General features: G+C 48.9%; 1 protein-coding gene across 1 annotated transcript in view; it reads left to right on the top strand.

Annotated features, from left to right (window-relative positions):
- Tbc1d22a (TBC1 domain family member 22A) overlaps positions 1-15,351 on the top strand; it is a 304,315-nt gene that overhangs the window by 244,479 nt on the left and 44,485 nt on the right. Inside the window, exon 12 of the mRNA XM_028878158.2 lies at positions 9,093-9,188. Within this exon, the coding sequence (XP_028733991.1) occupies positions 9,093-9,188 (96 nt within the window). The remainder of the gene's footprint in view (positions 1-9,092; positions 9,189-15,351) is intronic.

The following is a 15,351-nucleotide window of genomic DNA, read 5'->3' as shown; positions in this document are numbered from 1 at the left end:
GGAAGCAGGGCTGGAAGGATTGGACCAGGGTCAGACCCTCCCAGAAGCCTGTGGTCCTGCTCTTCAGCATGGCCACACTGAAATGGCCTATACTCTATTTCTCAAGGATTTGAATGGTGACTGACTAGGGAATCAGGGAAGCCACAGCCTTTTCTGCTGGGGTAGGGCTCCTTACAAGGCTTGGAAGTAGCCTGTTGGCTTGACCTTTGTCCTGAGTGCTGGCAAGCATGTGGGTGAAGCGGACTGAGCAGGCCTGGCCTGTGGTGTGTCTTAGGCTGCTGCCCTCCCCCTCCCCCACTGGGCATGCACCCTTCATGGGATGCGGGTATGAATCATATCGGTTAAGCTTCATTAAAGCAGAGGCCCATTTTCCATTTATGATGGGAATTTTTTATTTATCAAATTGTTACTCTAATGTAATTTACTAAGTCACTGAAGACAAATAATCCACTTAGACCAAGCCGTAAAATTCCATTTGTCCACAACGCCTGTTTCTGCGGAAGTGTGGTCCATGCCTTGTTCTACTCTCAGCTGGAGGCAGTGTGGGCTGCAAGGTTCACAGACCAGTGCTTGAGTTCCTAGTGGGGTTGGCCTGGAGGGTGTCCTGCGGCCCACCTGAGCTTTCTCTGGTTAATAAAAGGCTGATGAGTGAATTAAGAGTGTGACCAAGATTCCATAGAGAATCCACCAGTCTGGAACATCCCCAGCATGAGCCCCTGGTCCTCTCAGTGTTTGCAATGCTGTGCTCTGCCCTTCATTCCTTAGGGAACTTTCCTCCAGTCCTTAAGGGTCAGGTCACCTTTAGTGTTTATTTGAAAGGGAAACAAATGCCTGTTTCTTCAGATACTGCTCAGTGTCTTGTCCACTAATGCTTCCTGTCAGCCACACAGGGCCTGCAGTGGAGCCAAGAGATTGGGGGAATGGGATTTCATTCTGTCTCTAATCCTACTCTTGGGTTTGGGGGCAGGGATTGCAGAGAAAAAGGGGGCCCAGAGATCCCAGAATGGGTGAAACAGAGGACCAGAGGACAGACAGAGGCGTGCGACCACCAGTGATGACAGTGTGGGAAACAGAAGCTGACTTGGTCAGGGCCCCAGGAGGAGAGGTGGGGCTCAGCTGACAGAAAGTGGGAGTGGGCTTCTCTGGCAAAGCATGAGTATGCTTCCCACTGAGCCAGCAGCGCTGCGGAAGCCTGCCAGGCTGCCAGGCTGGCACACTGGAAGAAGCAGGAGAAGGTTGAAGGTCAGGGATGTCAGACAAGAGGCTAGCAGCAACTGTGGATCCTGATTCTCCATGGTCAAGGACATGACATAATAGGAGCTCCACTTGGTTAGAGGAGGCATCCCAGTCATGTAAAATATAAAGGAAATGGGAGACAGAATGACAAGACCCCAAATCAACCCCACCAGAGTTCTGAGAAAATGCAGAGACCATCAGAGGGACAAGTGAATTCTTGATGTGAACTTAAGGGATCGGATCATGATTTTCTCTCATCAGAGCTGTCCCCCAGATTCCAAAAGATAAGACATCTCTGACAAAATAACCATCATAAGGGAACTGCAAAAGACCAAGAAGGTTCTAGAAAGCAGTGAAAGAGATTTCCTGGGGCAGAATAACAAATAGATTGAGAGCATTAAATAGCAGAAGCCAGGATACGGTGTAATGAACTATTTAACAGTGGACAGTGTAGAAGTGCCCTGAAGATGACAGTGGAGTAAAGACCCAGCCTGTGGGGACCACAGTCAAAAGACCCTCACTGAAGGAAAGTCAGGATCTTGGATTTCACGGAAAGTAATGACTGCAAGGGTCTGACCCAAGAAGACGTGATAAGAAAGTCAGGGCAGATCTCTGAGCAAATCCAAGCAAGTGCTGGTCCAGAAAGCAACACACAGGGCATCCCAGTTCCTAGGGAGTATAGTCAGTATAGCACCGGAACACTCAGTGATCCCAGTTCCTAGGGAGTATAGCAGGATGGCACAGAACACTCAGTGATCCCAGTTCCTAGGGAGTATAGCAGGATGGCACAGAACACTCAGTGTGAAGCTGGGGAAGGCGAGAGCAATGTGTGTCTTGGATGTGACCATGATGAAGGTATTCCTAATTTCTTGTGTTGTTGGGATTAAAATAAGGCTAATGACTTATTTTTTTATTAAACATTTAGTGTGTTTGTGTGTGTGTGTGTGTGTGTGTGTGTGTTTACATGCATGTGTGTGTGTGCATGTGTGTGCCACAGTGCACATGAGGTCAAAGGACAACTTGTGGGAGTCTGTTTTCTCCTTCCTCTTGTGGAGCCCAGTGATCTAATTCAGGTTATTAGGTGTGGTGGCAGACTTTACCCTACGTCATCTTGCGGGCCTCATGTTAGACCATCAGGTTAAGCTTGTCTGCTACAATAGGGCTGCTGTTAAGATAACAGCAGAAACTTAGTAATTTCTAGGTCAATTAGAGGTAGACATTGGAATAATGGATAAAGACAAGTCAGTTCACTACAGCAAGGAAAAAGGAAATGAGATTGTGGAACCACAGGCAGGTTGAGATTTCAAGGATGTAGACTGACCAGACATTGTCAGTTGTGGTCAGTTGGGGCCTTGATTGCATTTGGAAAGATTCGTAACTACAGAGACATAGGTAAGTTAAGGATGAATATATATATATTCAAGAAGTTAGCCAACAACTCGCATAAGGAAGCAGAATTGGAAAATTCAGGACATTATTTTCAGTGTCATCAGAACGTAGGACATTTTTAGGGAATATCTGGCAAACATTGCAATTGGCCTGAATCTTGAAAACTATAAAATACTGATGAAGATAAAGAAGACATAAGTAAGTGATGGGTCAGAAGACTCAGAGGTTCTAAGATGGGCATGTGTGCACATACAGACACCCACAGACATAGCCAGGTACATAGATAAGCACAAAGACATAGACACAGAGACACACACAGAGCCATGCACACACACACACACACACACACACACACACACACACACACACACACACACAGGTTGATCTATAGATTCACAAGCTCTTTTTTGCAGTAATTGACAAACTGACAGTTCAATTGATATGGTATTGGAGGAGATGTGGGCCAGCAGAGCTCTGGAGAAGGGTAAAAATGAAAGCTAGGGTGACCCCAGCCTTAACTCACGGGGGTGGGTACCGAATTCTTAGAAAATTACTGAAGCAGTTTTCATGTGCACAAGTGCCCCTCAGCTTCTTCACACGTGTGAAAAAAACAAGTGGCAATGGACCAGAGACCTAAACAGAAAATATAAAACTCTAATAGAAGCAAATCTTGTGTGCCCTTGAATGGGGGAAGATTTCTTAGATGTGATAAATTAATAAATGGACCTTCTACCAGAATTTAAGACACATTTCCCCACAGTCACTGTTTGGAGTATGGAAAGTCGAGGTGTAATCTAAGAAGCACATATTCACAACAGAGGCTTACCATGTAGAATACACGAAAACAATTTGTAAAGCGCAAGAATAGGAAACAGTGAGAAAAAGCTCCAAATACTGGAGGATGTTGGGTGACATGAGGGATGCTTGGTCACTGGTCATTTTGGGAAGTCTGGGTGGGTACCTGGAAGGCACAGTGAGACACTACTACTGCAGGCTATTAGAAGCTCAAGTAAACAGAGTTGTCTGACTGTAGAATGCCGGCTGTGATGAGATGGACCTCTTGTCCTGCTGCAGGAACATAAAGTGGTAGAGCCACTTTAGAAAGCAGCTTGGCAAACATACACACAGCTCTGCATCCTAGTCTTGAGCTGGAAGTAGCTCAGTGTCTCTAGAGTGAGGAATGGACAGACTGTGATATACCCATTCAGTGGAACACGGGTTAGCATTGGCAGGGAATAAATAGACAGACTGCGTGCCCATTTAGGGGAACACACCTCAACAATTTCAGGGACTAGATAGACAAACTATGGTGTGCCCATTCAGGGGAACACACTTCAACAATTTCAGGGACTAGATAGACAAACTATGGTGTGCTCATTCAGGGGAACACACTTAAGCATTTACATGGAATGGATAAACAAACTGTGGTGTGCCATTCAGGGGAATGTTCTGTGGAATTTTCAGAGAACGAGCCCTGGGTGCATGGAATATCAAGGACACATTTCAAAATAGTAGCTCTAAGTGAAGGGCATTAGGAAAAACAGTACATACAGTACAGTGGCACTTGTGTGCAAGTGTCAGATGTAAACTGACCTGTATTGAAGAATAGCTCAGTGATTACCAGGGCACTGTGAGAGGACTTACAAATTGCCACAGTGGTACATATGGGGTGACAGACATGTCATTGTCCTAACTGTGATGATGTTTTCAGAGTCACACATAGTAAAATACAGCTAATTATAAATTATGCAGCAAACAATGATAGATGATCATAGATGTGTCTTACTATCCCGCTCCTCCAAGCCAGAGACTTAGGCAGTACATTGCTTGAGATAAAGGGTGTGTGTGTGTGTGTTGACAATGATTTTGAAGAAACTTTGAATCTGTATATACCCAATAACATAGCTTCCAACGTAGAAAACAAATTTGGCGGAACTACAAAGAGAAAACAAACAAATCTACCGTTGTTATAGGAATGTTTAATACACCCTTATTTCCTAGTAGATTGTATGCAGATAGAAACCCCTAGAGATGAATAACACTATGAGTTCATTTTCTTTAATAGACATATGTGAACTGCTGCCTCTAGGAGCTCCAGCCGTGTGTTTAAGAACAGCAGGCATTTTGTGGTGTGACTTTTTCTGTGGAGATGTAAAGAAGCATCTACTTATAGCAGGAATCTTAAAGGTTCTTATTAATAAAATCAAATCTGAGTCAGGTATTGGGGTGAACACTGGAAGATCAGAGAGACAGAACAAGCTACAGCTATCTCACCTTGCCAATTCCTCAGCTGGTCCTGTTTCCTCAGGTTGGAAGCCTCTGTGTCCTCATCCGAAATGGGTCTCAGCTGAATTACTGCTCAAAAGCCTGAATCCTTAACCAGCTAAATGCTTAACCAGCCAAATGCTGCTAGTTTCTGGTCCTCACGCCTTATATATCTTTCTGCTTTCTACCACCACTCTCTGGGATTAAAGGCTGGCTTTCTTGAATTAAAGGCGTGTGTCACCATGCTTGGGTTTTTCCAATGTGGCCTTGAACTCACAGAGATCCAGAGGGATTTCTATCTCTGGAATGCTAGGATTAAAGGTGTGTGCTATCACTGCCTAACTAGTGGCTTTTCTGTTCTGTGACCCCAGATAAGTTTATTAAGGTACACAATATTTTGGGGAACACAATACCACCACATAGAAAGGACACCACTCTCACTCCACATAGAGAGGACACCAGCAGAGCAAAGAAAGGACCCTGTCCAGGTCCAGGGTGGTGAATCAGGGAGTCGATTCTGGCTATTGACAGTGTAGGCGGGACCACATGAGTCACTCAATGGCAGCTCAGTCACCTCAGCTGTGTCAGAGCCAGGCCTGTGGCCTCAGTGTTCATGTTCCGTCCTCCAAGGATGCTGCCTCAGAAAACATTTGTGGAAGATGTCTTCTATCCCAAACTCAAGTCCAAATTTCCTTCAAAGAACTGGAGCCCTAAGTCCCATTCTCTTGATTAAGTCACAGTCACAGTAACTCAAAAGCTAAAGGGACAGAAATGAACCGTGCACTTACAGATTTGGAAAAAATGTGATGGTAAATCAGGTCTGATCCAAAAAAGACATCACAAGAGCCAGTGGCATGTTCTTAGACATGGGGTGTTGAAGCTTTGTTAAGACTCGGAGTGCAGGTGAAGCGGGCTTCTGAGGGTGACTCACAGGCGTGCATTGCTTGCCTGTATCAGAAATGAAAAAAGCCAGACACTAATGAGCTCGTCGCCATCTCCCTTAAGTTAGAAGAGGAGCTGGGAAAAGAAAGTACTCTACTCCTGTGTTTGAGAACGCCCACAACAAACTACAGAAAGGAGAGAGACAAACCCACAGGAAGGGAAGAATCAAGGTGACAGGAGAGGTTAACAAAACACCGATTCTCAAAAGCTAAAGTTGATGGATTGATGGATTGATTGATTTTAGGAAACCACTGGACTTAAACCTCCAGTATGGCTAACAGCTAAGATGGAGGAAAAGGCAACTGAAAGTGGAATTAAGAATTCTGATAGCTCCAAATAGCAGTAGGGTGCTGAGGCAGGGGATTATAAACTCAGGGCCAGTCTGGGCTACTTAGTGAGAGCCTCTCTGAAAAATGGAGCGGGGGGGGGGGGGGGCATTTCCAAATAGGATATTACTATAAATGCACAGAAATCTAGAAAAAAATATATTGTGAACAAGTTTGAAAACTTAGATGAGAAATTTCTGGAAAAATAAGAATACATAAAATTCTGAGGAAGTCTGAATAGTTTTGTAACCACATCGAACTTAATTCTGGGGTGTAGTCCTGTTCACAGAGAAGTCATCAGACCCTGCCCATCACACAGGGGTTATCTCTCAGGAACTGGAAGGAAACATCCCAAAGCTGTGTACATTCTTCTGAGAAAGGAAAAGGGGAGAGAGGCAATCACCCTAATTAATGCTTAAACCCCACAAAGACAGAGAAAGCTAGATCTTCATCTTGCTGGGTGAGTGCTGTCAGGACGTAGATATGATTAAAAGCTGGGGTCCATTGTGACTGGATACGGTTTATCCTGGGAATGCAAAGTTGGTTCAAAGGAACCATGACTCTCAAAGTGTCTTCCCATTCCCAGATGAATTTGTCATCTCGGTGGATGCAGAAGTCATCTGTGACTGTGACAAGAGCTCTCTTTCCCAACCTGGTGTGATGTCAGGCCTCAGCAAACACCCTTCCCTGTGATGAAATGGTGGCAGCCAATCCCCTCACGGTCAGGAAGTAGAGGAAGGGACTATCCAAGTTGCTAATGCAGCTCTGGGCAGGCAGTGTGGGGAGATGAAGAAGCAGTGCCCACCTCTAGGGCCGAGAGTGGGTCAGCCTGCTCTGCTAGTGGCCTCCATGTCACTAAACCACTGGCCCCCTCCCCACTCTTGCTAGTTGGGCTCTCTGTAGCATGGGGCCTCTGGGATCCCTGTAGCTCCCTGACAGCTGTCAGTGTGTTTCTGGGCTAGACCACTGTTAACCTTTGGGCATCCTACTCTAAGTCTTAGGAGAGTCACAGCCATCTCGGCAAATGTGTTCTGCTTCAGCCGAGAAGCCTCTTGTCTTAGAAAGTGGCAAATCCATCCTAGTTAAGGCTCCTCCCCCTCTCCCTTAGACCTTGAATGCATCACATCTAGCAGTGTTTTGTGGATCTAGAGTTTGCACTCTAGTTACAAGCTCTTGCTCCCCTTTGGTGCACATCACTAACACCTGTCAGTTTTAAGGTGCCTGTGCCCCAAGCTTGTCCTGAGCTCTGCTCTCCACCTTGCCCTGTGCCATGTTCTTGGTGGGACAGCCACTGGAGCCTTTGAAGTGTCCCTTCCCTCCCCAGAGCTCTCTGGGCTCATGAGAACGCCTGGTGACTGGGGTTCTGCAGCTCTGTCCCCCATGAGCTCCCCTGCACTGCCAGCCTGCTGTCTGTTATAGTGCTGCTGACCATAGTGTTTCTGGGCTGTTGTTGGCACTCTCTGACTTCAGGACCTTCGTGTCACTGTATATCTGCCTGCGCTCCCTCCTTGGTTCTTTGCTTGAGTTCCTCTTTAGCTGACTGAGCACTATATAGAAATTATGGTCGGCCCCTGAGCATACATAGACACCCCTCTTGTTATCCTGCCCCCTCCCTTGCTGTATTTTCCCCCCAAAGTATGTCACTTTTTGATGCACTGTATACTTTTATTATTTAATACGCCAGTAACAGTGGCTGCACAGGTATGTGTGGACATAGCAGAACCACGAAGATAACCAACTGAGCTTGGCACTCCTAGTCTGAGTACTTGGTGGTATGGCCTTGAAGCCAGGTAGGAGCTGCAGGGGGTGAAGAAATGAGAGCCTTCCAGAAGGGAGCTAGCTGTGCAGGCCCAGTGGGGTGGTCTGGGCAGGCTGGACAGGCCTCTGGGGTGACAGCAGTGTGAGATGTAAGAGCAGTGTAAGAACCGAGGGAAGGGTGCATCTGACTGCGCTGGAGAGAGACGTGGGGGTGGGAATTCAGGCAGATGCCTCCAGACTTCCTGTCCACCTGCTGCATTCCCCGGTAATGCCCACAGGACAACTTCCTGCTCCACTGCTCGATTGGTGTCCCGCTTGAACTGGTCCTCACCTTTCAGGCTTGCTTTCTCCTCTGGGAAGTGGAGGGTGCTCTTCAAGGCTCAGGTTTGGTTCCTGGCATAGACGGGCATTCATCAGATCTACTGACACTGTCCCTGCCTGTCATCCGTGAATGGAAGGATGTGGTGATGTATTGTGTCCCCCAATATACTGTGCACCCTAATAAACTTATCAGGGTCAGAGGACAGAACAGCCACTAGATAGACAGAGGCCAGAAAATGGTGGCACACATGCCTTTAATCTTATCACTTGGGAGGCAGAGATCCATCCGGATCTCTGAGAGTTCAAAGCCACACTAGAAACAGCCAGGCATGGTGACTCACGCCTTTAATCCCAGGAAGTGATGGCAGAAAGCAGAAAGGTATATAAGGCATGAAAACCAGGAACTAGGGTCGTTTAAGTTTTTAGGCTTTTGAGCAGTAGCTCAGCTGAGATTTGGATGAGGACACAGAGGCTTCCAGTCTGAGGAAACAGGATCAGCTGAGGAACTGGTGAGGTGAGGAAGCTGTGGCTTGTTCTATTTCTCTGATCTTCTAGCTTTAACCCACTATCTGGCTCCAGGTTTGTTTTTATTAATAAGACCTGTCAAGGTTCCTGCTACAGAAGGAAGTTACTGTTCTTGACATTGTTGAAAGCCCAGGCTGGGGCCTTGCTTACCAGACCGTTGGCGTATAAAATGGTGTTTACTGTAATGAGCTGGGCATGCTGTAGTTCAGTCTCCGAGTAAAAGTGAGCTTTCCCAGTGGCCCTGACTAGAGAGCCCACCCAGACGGCTTTGCCCATTGACATATGTCTCCCAACACTGAGCGGCTCTCTCTTTGTTTTTTTCTCTTTCAGTCTGAACCCGAGGGCTTTTCTCATTTCCACTTGTATGTTTGTGCTGCTTTCCTCGTGAGATGGAGGAGAGAAATTCTAGAAGAAAGAGATTTCCAAGTAAGTAACCATTTTTCCGTAGAGCCCCGGTTAGGTTTTGTGCTGAGAGAAAGGTTATTGAGTTCTAGTTCATGGCTGACTTGTGGAGGAGCTGTAAGGAGTGCTGACCGCCTGCTGCTGGGACGCTCCTCCTGCTGAGACACAGAGCTGGTGGCACTTGGCTGGCATCATGAGCCCCCACCCAGACTCCTGAGCCATGTGCCCTCACCAGTGTGACAGTGGAGGGCCTGGTGTAACCTCCAGCTCCCAGCCTTTATCACAGGGCCTGAGATCTGCTAGAGACTGTTCTAGATATGAAACACACAGCCTGTGCTCCCATGACAACAGTCACCTGGTGGCTATGTGATTTGGGATACATCAGTTAACCTCCCTGTGCAAGTTTCCCTACTGGCTTGACAGTAAAGCTATTAAAGAGCGCACTTGTCAGAGGCCTTGTTGGTCGTATATCCTGCCAGCTTTGTGTTCCATCCAGGAAACTGCATGTGTCCAAGTTCCCAGATGCTGGACTACCTGAGTGCCCCCAAGAGGTGGCCCAGGTATTGTGAGGACTGTTGACCCTTACCTGGTACTTTCTGCCATCACTAAGGGGTCAGAGATCCTTGAATCCAGCTCATAAGGCCTAGTGGCCAAAGCCCTTGCTGGGTAGGGTTGGGTGGTCTAGGGTACAGCAAAGAAGACACCAGCATGTAGGGACAGGACTCTGTCCTGTCTGTGGTCACTCTCTTCCACCTCACTCCCTGGCCACCCAGCTCTCGATAGACTAGTTGGCCCTGTGGTCCCAAGTTCCCAGTATGGTAACTCAAGGCAACTCGGTGGTCTTGTTCCTCAACCCTAAGCTTCTCAGATGACTCTGAGCTCCCTGCTTCCCATCTGATGACTGTTGGAGGGGTCGGTAAAGTCCCACATAGTCACACAGTCCTGCTCAGACCCCAGGGGTGACAGTTGGTTTTAGTGTCCATTTGCCACAAATTAGAACGACCTGTGTAGGGAGCCTCACCTGAAGAACTGCCCTGATTGCCTCAGCTGATATGTGAGGACCCACTCTGAGTGAGGGTGGCACTTTCTGGTAGCAGCACAAGTAAGGGCCCAGCAGATGGAAGGCCTGGGACAGGTGAGGGTGTTGGCCAGGGGAAGGGGCTGCCATTAGGACCTTTGGTGTGGCGGACAGAGAGCAGCCTGCCCACCAGGCCACAGTGTTTGAGGGACATGGGACTTGAGGCTGTCCTCCTCAGTTGCTGCCCTTGTCATTATAGAACTCAGTTGTCCTGTGCGTTGCTCAATATGCTGACTGGGGTCCTCGGCTGGCCATCACTCCAGGCTTCCTTGTCTAGCCTCGTGTACCTGGTTTATAAGTGGTTGAGATGTGTTGGCTCCTTGCCCCACTGGGCATATGCAAGGTTGCTGGCCTGCCTGGCCCTTCTTGCTGCATCCTGAGAACATGGAGGCTCTAAGGCAGGTGACTTGCCCTGTCACCAAGTGATTTAGAGTAATGCTTGAATGCTCAGCTCTATGTCCCAGTACACTTGTTTGTCACCAGGAAGCTCTGGGAAGCAGGGCTGGCTGTACAGGCCATTCAGCCCAACTGCCTGTCTATGGAAGAGAGAAGGGCCCTGCTTTCTTGGTGTACAGTGGCCGCTCAGTGTACTTACTGGCCAGTGTGTTGGGTTCCCACTGGATGGTATGCACTCCTGGCCTGACTGGTCCCCAGGAGCCTCCAGGAGAACTTGTCCCAGACTCAGATTGCTGCCCGTCTTCCTGGGGGGTCAGAGGTCTCAGCTGAGCTAGCCTCTCAGGTTGCTGCCACCTTGAGTCTGGCCCTGCAGGATAGACAACAACATCTAAGGAGGCTGTAGGCAGACTTTGCTGCCTTCTAGGCTAGGCCGGCCTAGGGTTATAGGGTAAATGGTAGTAGAGAACTCACGTTATGCACAACCATGTGTTTAGTGAAGCTATCCCCAGTCCTACAACAGTACCTCTGCAGCCTCCTGGAAAGACCGTTGACCACATGTACTCAGCATGGCCTGCCCCAGAGTTTTGTTCATGAGCCACCTTCAGTAAGGGACTGTCGTCTGTCCTTTCCACACACACTGGGGGCTCAGACCAAACTGGGAGCATTGGGCATGTGCTCGTGGGCGCAGCCTTTATCTTGTGAGGATATGCAGTGAAGTGTCACGTGTGCATGTGGTCAGAGCAGGACCTAAGCCCTTGGGAGGTGGTCAAAAGGTATGTGCAGCTACTAGACAGTGGGAGTGGCTGGGGCCACTGTGGCTATGTGTGTGATAGACAGGGCCCCGGGCATCCTGACAGGCTGCTGTGACGGCATCCTCTGCTCTTGCTCAGTTTGCCTGATTTCAGCACTCTCTTGTTTAAGAGATGTATTTGCTGTTTGGCTGGAGTTTCGCTGTTGTGATTATAGGTTCACCTTGAGAGGCTGAGTACAGTGTGTTACTGGCCTCCTCTGTGGGTGTCCGCCTCCTCCTCCTCTTCTCCTCCTCACATAGCCAGTGCAGAGTGTGGGTGCTGCCTGTGTTCCAGCCCTGCAGGCCTGCCGTTTGGGTGTGGATGGGGAGGACAGGAACCACAGGGTGGATTTTTCTCCTGTGCTAGAATAAAGAGGAGCCTTGATGTCCTAGAGGCTGGAAAGAGTGTGTGCCATGAACCCAGTGTGTGCTGTGGAGAACTGAATTCAATTAAATGAAGAACCCTGGGGTCCTGGTGAGCGCAAGGGATTGTGGTTGCCACTGTGATATTTTAGGAAATGATTCTGCCCTGTGGATGGGGTGGGGTGAGCCTCTGGCAGTGGGGTGTTCCTGGCAATGGTTGCCACAGTTCCTTCTTTGTTCACTGGGGTCTGCCATGTAGGCAGTAATATGCTGCTGCCTGTCATTTCTGTGGGAGCAGGATTGTGCTTGAGGAGGAAGCAGACCCAGAGCAAGGCAGGCACTGGCCTACAGGCCAGAACGGGCTGGGGAAGGGGGTGGCAGCTGGGGTGCTGCCCATGGGCTGGTTCTGTAGCTGTGGTAGGCCATCTGGGGAGTGTGGGACAGGTAGGAATTCAGGCTGGGCATGGAGCCTTTGGACCCTCGGTTGAGGCACCTCCCTGAGGGAATATTCGTGGCTTGGTGTGCAAGGATTTGTATACTATGTGAAGGCAAACACCTCCCTTGCCATCTCTATCTCTGGTGCCCCTCAGGACATTACCCATGATGCCCATAGACTCTGCTAGCCAGTGAGGTCCTGTATTTCTGTCTGTCCTTCTTCAACCAGATTTTTAAGGGGTCTTCAGAGCTTTAAGGAGCTCTAGGGTGTAGAATGTCTTGTATCCCCCTGGGGACCACTTGTCACTCTTTGCTTTCCTTGTTTTCTGTGGGGTTGTTTTGCAGTAAGTGGCCTTGGGAGTGAGGAGAAGGAAGCCTGTGCCTTCTCTCAGTGGCTGCTGTCCCCCGCAGGACACATGACCCCATAAGCCCCAGAGGGCTGGCTGCAGTGTGACACAATCAGAAGCCTTGAATGGACTGCATAGCTGAGACATGGACCGTGTAGGACCCCATGCCAGACTGCTGATGCCTCCTTAGGAGTCACTGTGTGCACATCTTGACCCACAGTGCTGGTGCTGGGGCGATAGATGCTGGCCTTGCTGGCCTTTGGACTGCATTAAGTGCAGTGTTGTAAAATGTGCTCTGTGTCTGCCTTATGACTGACTTCTGAGATTTCTAGTCAGGCTTCACTGAGGTTTTGACTACAATCCATCCAGCCACCCTCTGGTCCCCCTTGTCTCCAGAGCCTGGCACGCTTGTGCTTAGCCCAGACAGGGTTGGCTGTGTCCGGTCAATCTCCAGAAACAGCTGGCCCAGAGGAGTAGTCAGCAATATGTGGGTGAGCTTCTACCTGTGGAAGAAGTAGGACCTTTATTCTCGCTCTTCAGGACAGAAGCTCTGTAGAAACAGGAGGTGACAGCCACCTTCAGTGCGGTTTTAGATGTAGTTTGGTGCGCAGTCATGGGTCTTTCTGTGGACCCAAGCTGCTCAGGAGCCTGCAGGGTTGGTGGTATGTGTACAGTTCTTGTAGATAAGCATACTGCTGTGCCTTGTTGCTGCATGGCCACCAGCCTCACTGAGAAGCAGCACCTGTGTGCACATAGTGAGTGCTGTCTAGAGCCTGAGAAACAGCAAGGGACAGGATGAGGGATAGTACCCTACTTCTGGAAGCAGCATTCCATGTCAAATCCATGCCTGCCTGGACAGGCCCTGTTCCTAGTGGCACTAGAAGGACGCACAGGTTCAGCCAGCCTGTAGGGCATGACCTGGTATCTCCCCTTGATCGCCTTTGGATCTTTGGTAGAGACCTAGGGCACCTGTGGCTGCTCAGTGAGAAACTAGGACAGGCGAGGGCAGTTCTGGGTATGGGCTTCAGCCTGTGTGCTGTCCCTTATCCCCTCAATCTCCATCCACATTTTCCTTCATTTGCTCAGTAATCACTCCCTGAGTCCTGTTTGGCTCAGTTCTGTGTCTACCCTGGAGGGCAGCTCACGCTGGGAATAGCTTGGGAGTGAGGGGGTTACTCCTCTGGGGCTCTCTGCAGAGATTTGGGGCTCTCTGCAATGGGAACCTGGAGTGGGGACAGAGTAGAGAAGTGAGACCGGGCAATGAGGGGTAGCAGGAGAGAGGACAGAATAGCATTGCCGTTGTGGATGGATCTGGTAACTACTATCTTGCAAAACGTTTGCAGGCTTTGGGGACAGGAGAGAGGGAAGGCAGACAGGGATATCCCCTTGACAATGGACCTTGTACCCAGGAAAGGAACATCAAGGTTCAGCAGGAGAAGGGTGACCAGATAGGCACATTGGAAAGTGGACCAAGGATATCCCACAGCAAAGGTATGTGGGAGAAAGCAGCAGTGAGGTCGAGGGAAGAGCCTGTTGGGACAGGATGGGAACAACGGAAGGAGCTGCAGGGCAGAAGGAAGCAGCCTTTCCAGGAGAGCCAGTGGGTAGAAGAGACAGCTAAACTGTGAAGAGCCTGAAAGCCACAGTGGAAGGACAGGGCCTTCCCCATGAAAGGGAGCTGGGCAGTGGCCACTCAAGTGAGGGGAAAGCATGCTTGCACAGCTGCTCCATGGGGTGAGGCAGTGTGGATCCTGTGTGGTTCATGCATCGATTCTGCACTGGGGTTGCCTCCTCTGCTTAGGGTCCAAAGCACCTCTGAGATGGATGGCAGACAGATAGCCCTGATGGTACAGGACCTCAGACCTTTCTGTGGTGCTGAGTGGTAGCCATGGATGTACCATCATGGAAGTCATGAAGCGTGCACTTTTCCACCTGTGTGAAACATCTGGAGGAGTGAAGCAGAGCTCCTGCAGGAGGAAACCAAGCCTGTTTCATCTGGATAAAATGTTGTCACTGGGAGTCTGGGAGTGAGAGGGGCTGAGAAGCTCTGGGTAGAAATTAATTTTCAACAGAGATGCATCTTCTTCTCAAGCTGGTACAACATTTACAGAAACGAGTCATCCAGCCTCAGTCCAAATGAAAGCCTTCAGAGTCAAAGTAGCCATCCCACGTAGACTGCCTTCCCCAATGTATTGGTGAAATTATAAAGGCTACTCCACATAGTTAAAAAGGAGATTTATTTGGTGGGTAACTTACAAATGAAGGGATAGGTAGGTGGCAGGTTCTGGAAAAGATGCAGCACAGTTCAGTGGTATTCTCTGGAGAACTCTGCTCAGTCTACCTCTAGCGTCCAAGTCCAGGAACCAAGAGAGCGCGGTGCATCCCGATCTCTCGGGTCTTCAGGGCCCTCCCTTGGCCCTGCCTTGTAGGCGTGATAGTTACCGAAGCCTCAATGAAGGTTGGAACTTTCAGACAAAAGCTGGAATGGCTACCCACTACACCAATAAAGTGCTTCAGAACAGATACCAACAAGCTGAGAATAGATGATCAAACTCCAAAAATAACACAGGTCAAGGTGAAGATGATCTGGAGTTTCAGAAAGGGTTTTAAACATGAAACATGGCTGGTGCCAGGCTTGTAAATAGATGTAAAGCTAAAGTGATTTTATTTAAAACTTTCCAAAAGAAAACAAGCCCACCTTTAGCTCAAAAGAGGAAAAATGGGGTCCGTTTATAACAATAAAGAAATTGATACGTGAAAATGAATGGGTTAGAAATC

This window comes from Peromyscus leucopus, chromosome 20 (assembly GCF_004664715.2).
Source record: "Peromyscus leucopus breed LL Stock chromosome 20, UCI_PerLeu_2.1, whole genome shotgun sequence".
Classification (NCBI taxonomy): Eukaryota; Metazoa; Chordata; class Mammalia; order Rodentia; family Cricetidae; genus Peromyscus; species Peromyscus leucopus.
The sequence above is the reverse complement of the archived record's forward strand: the minus strand, read 5'-3'. Positions and strand labels throughout refer to the sequence as shown.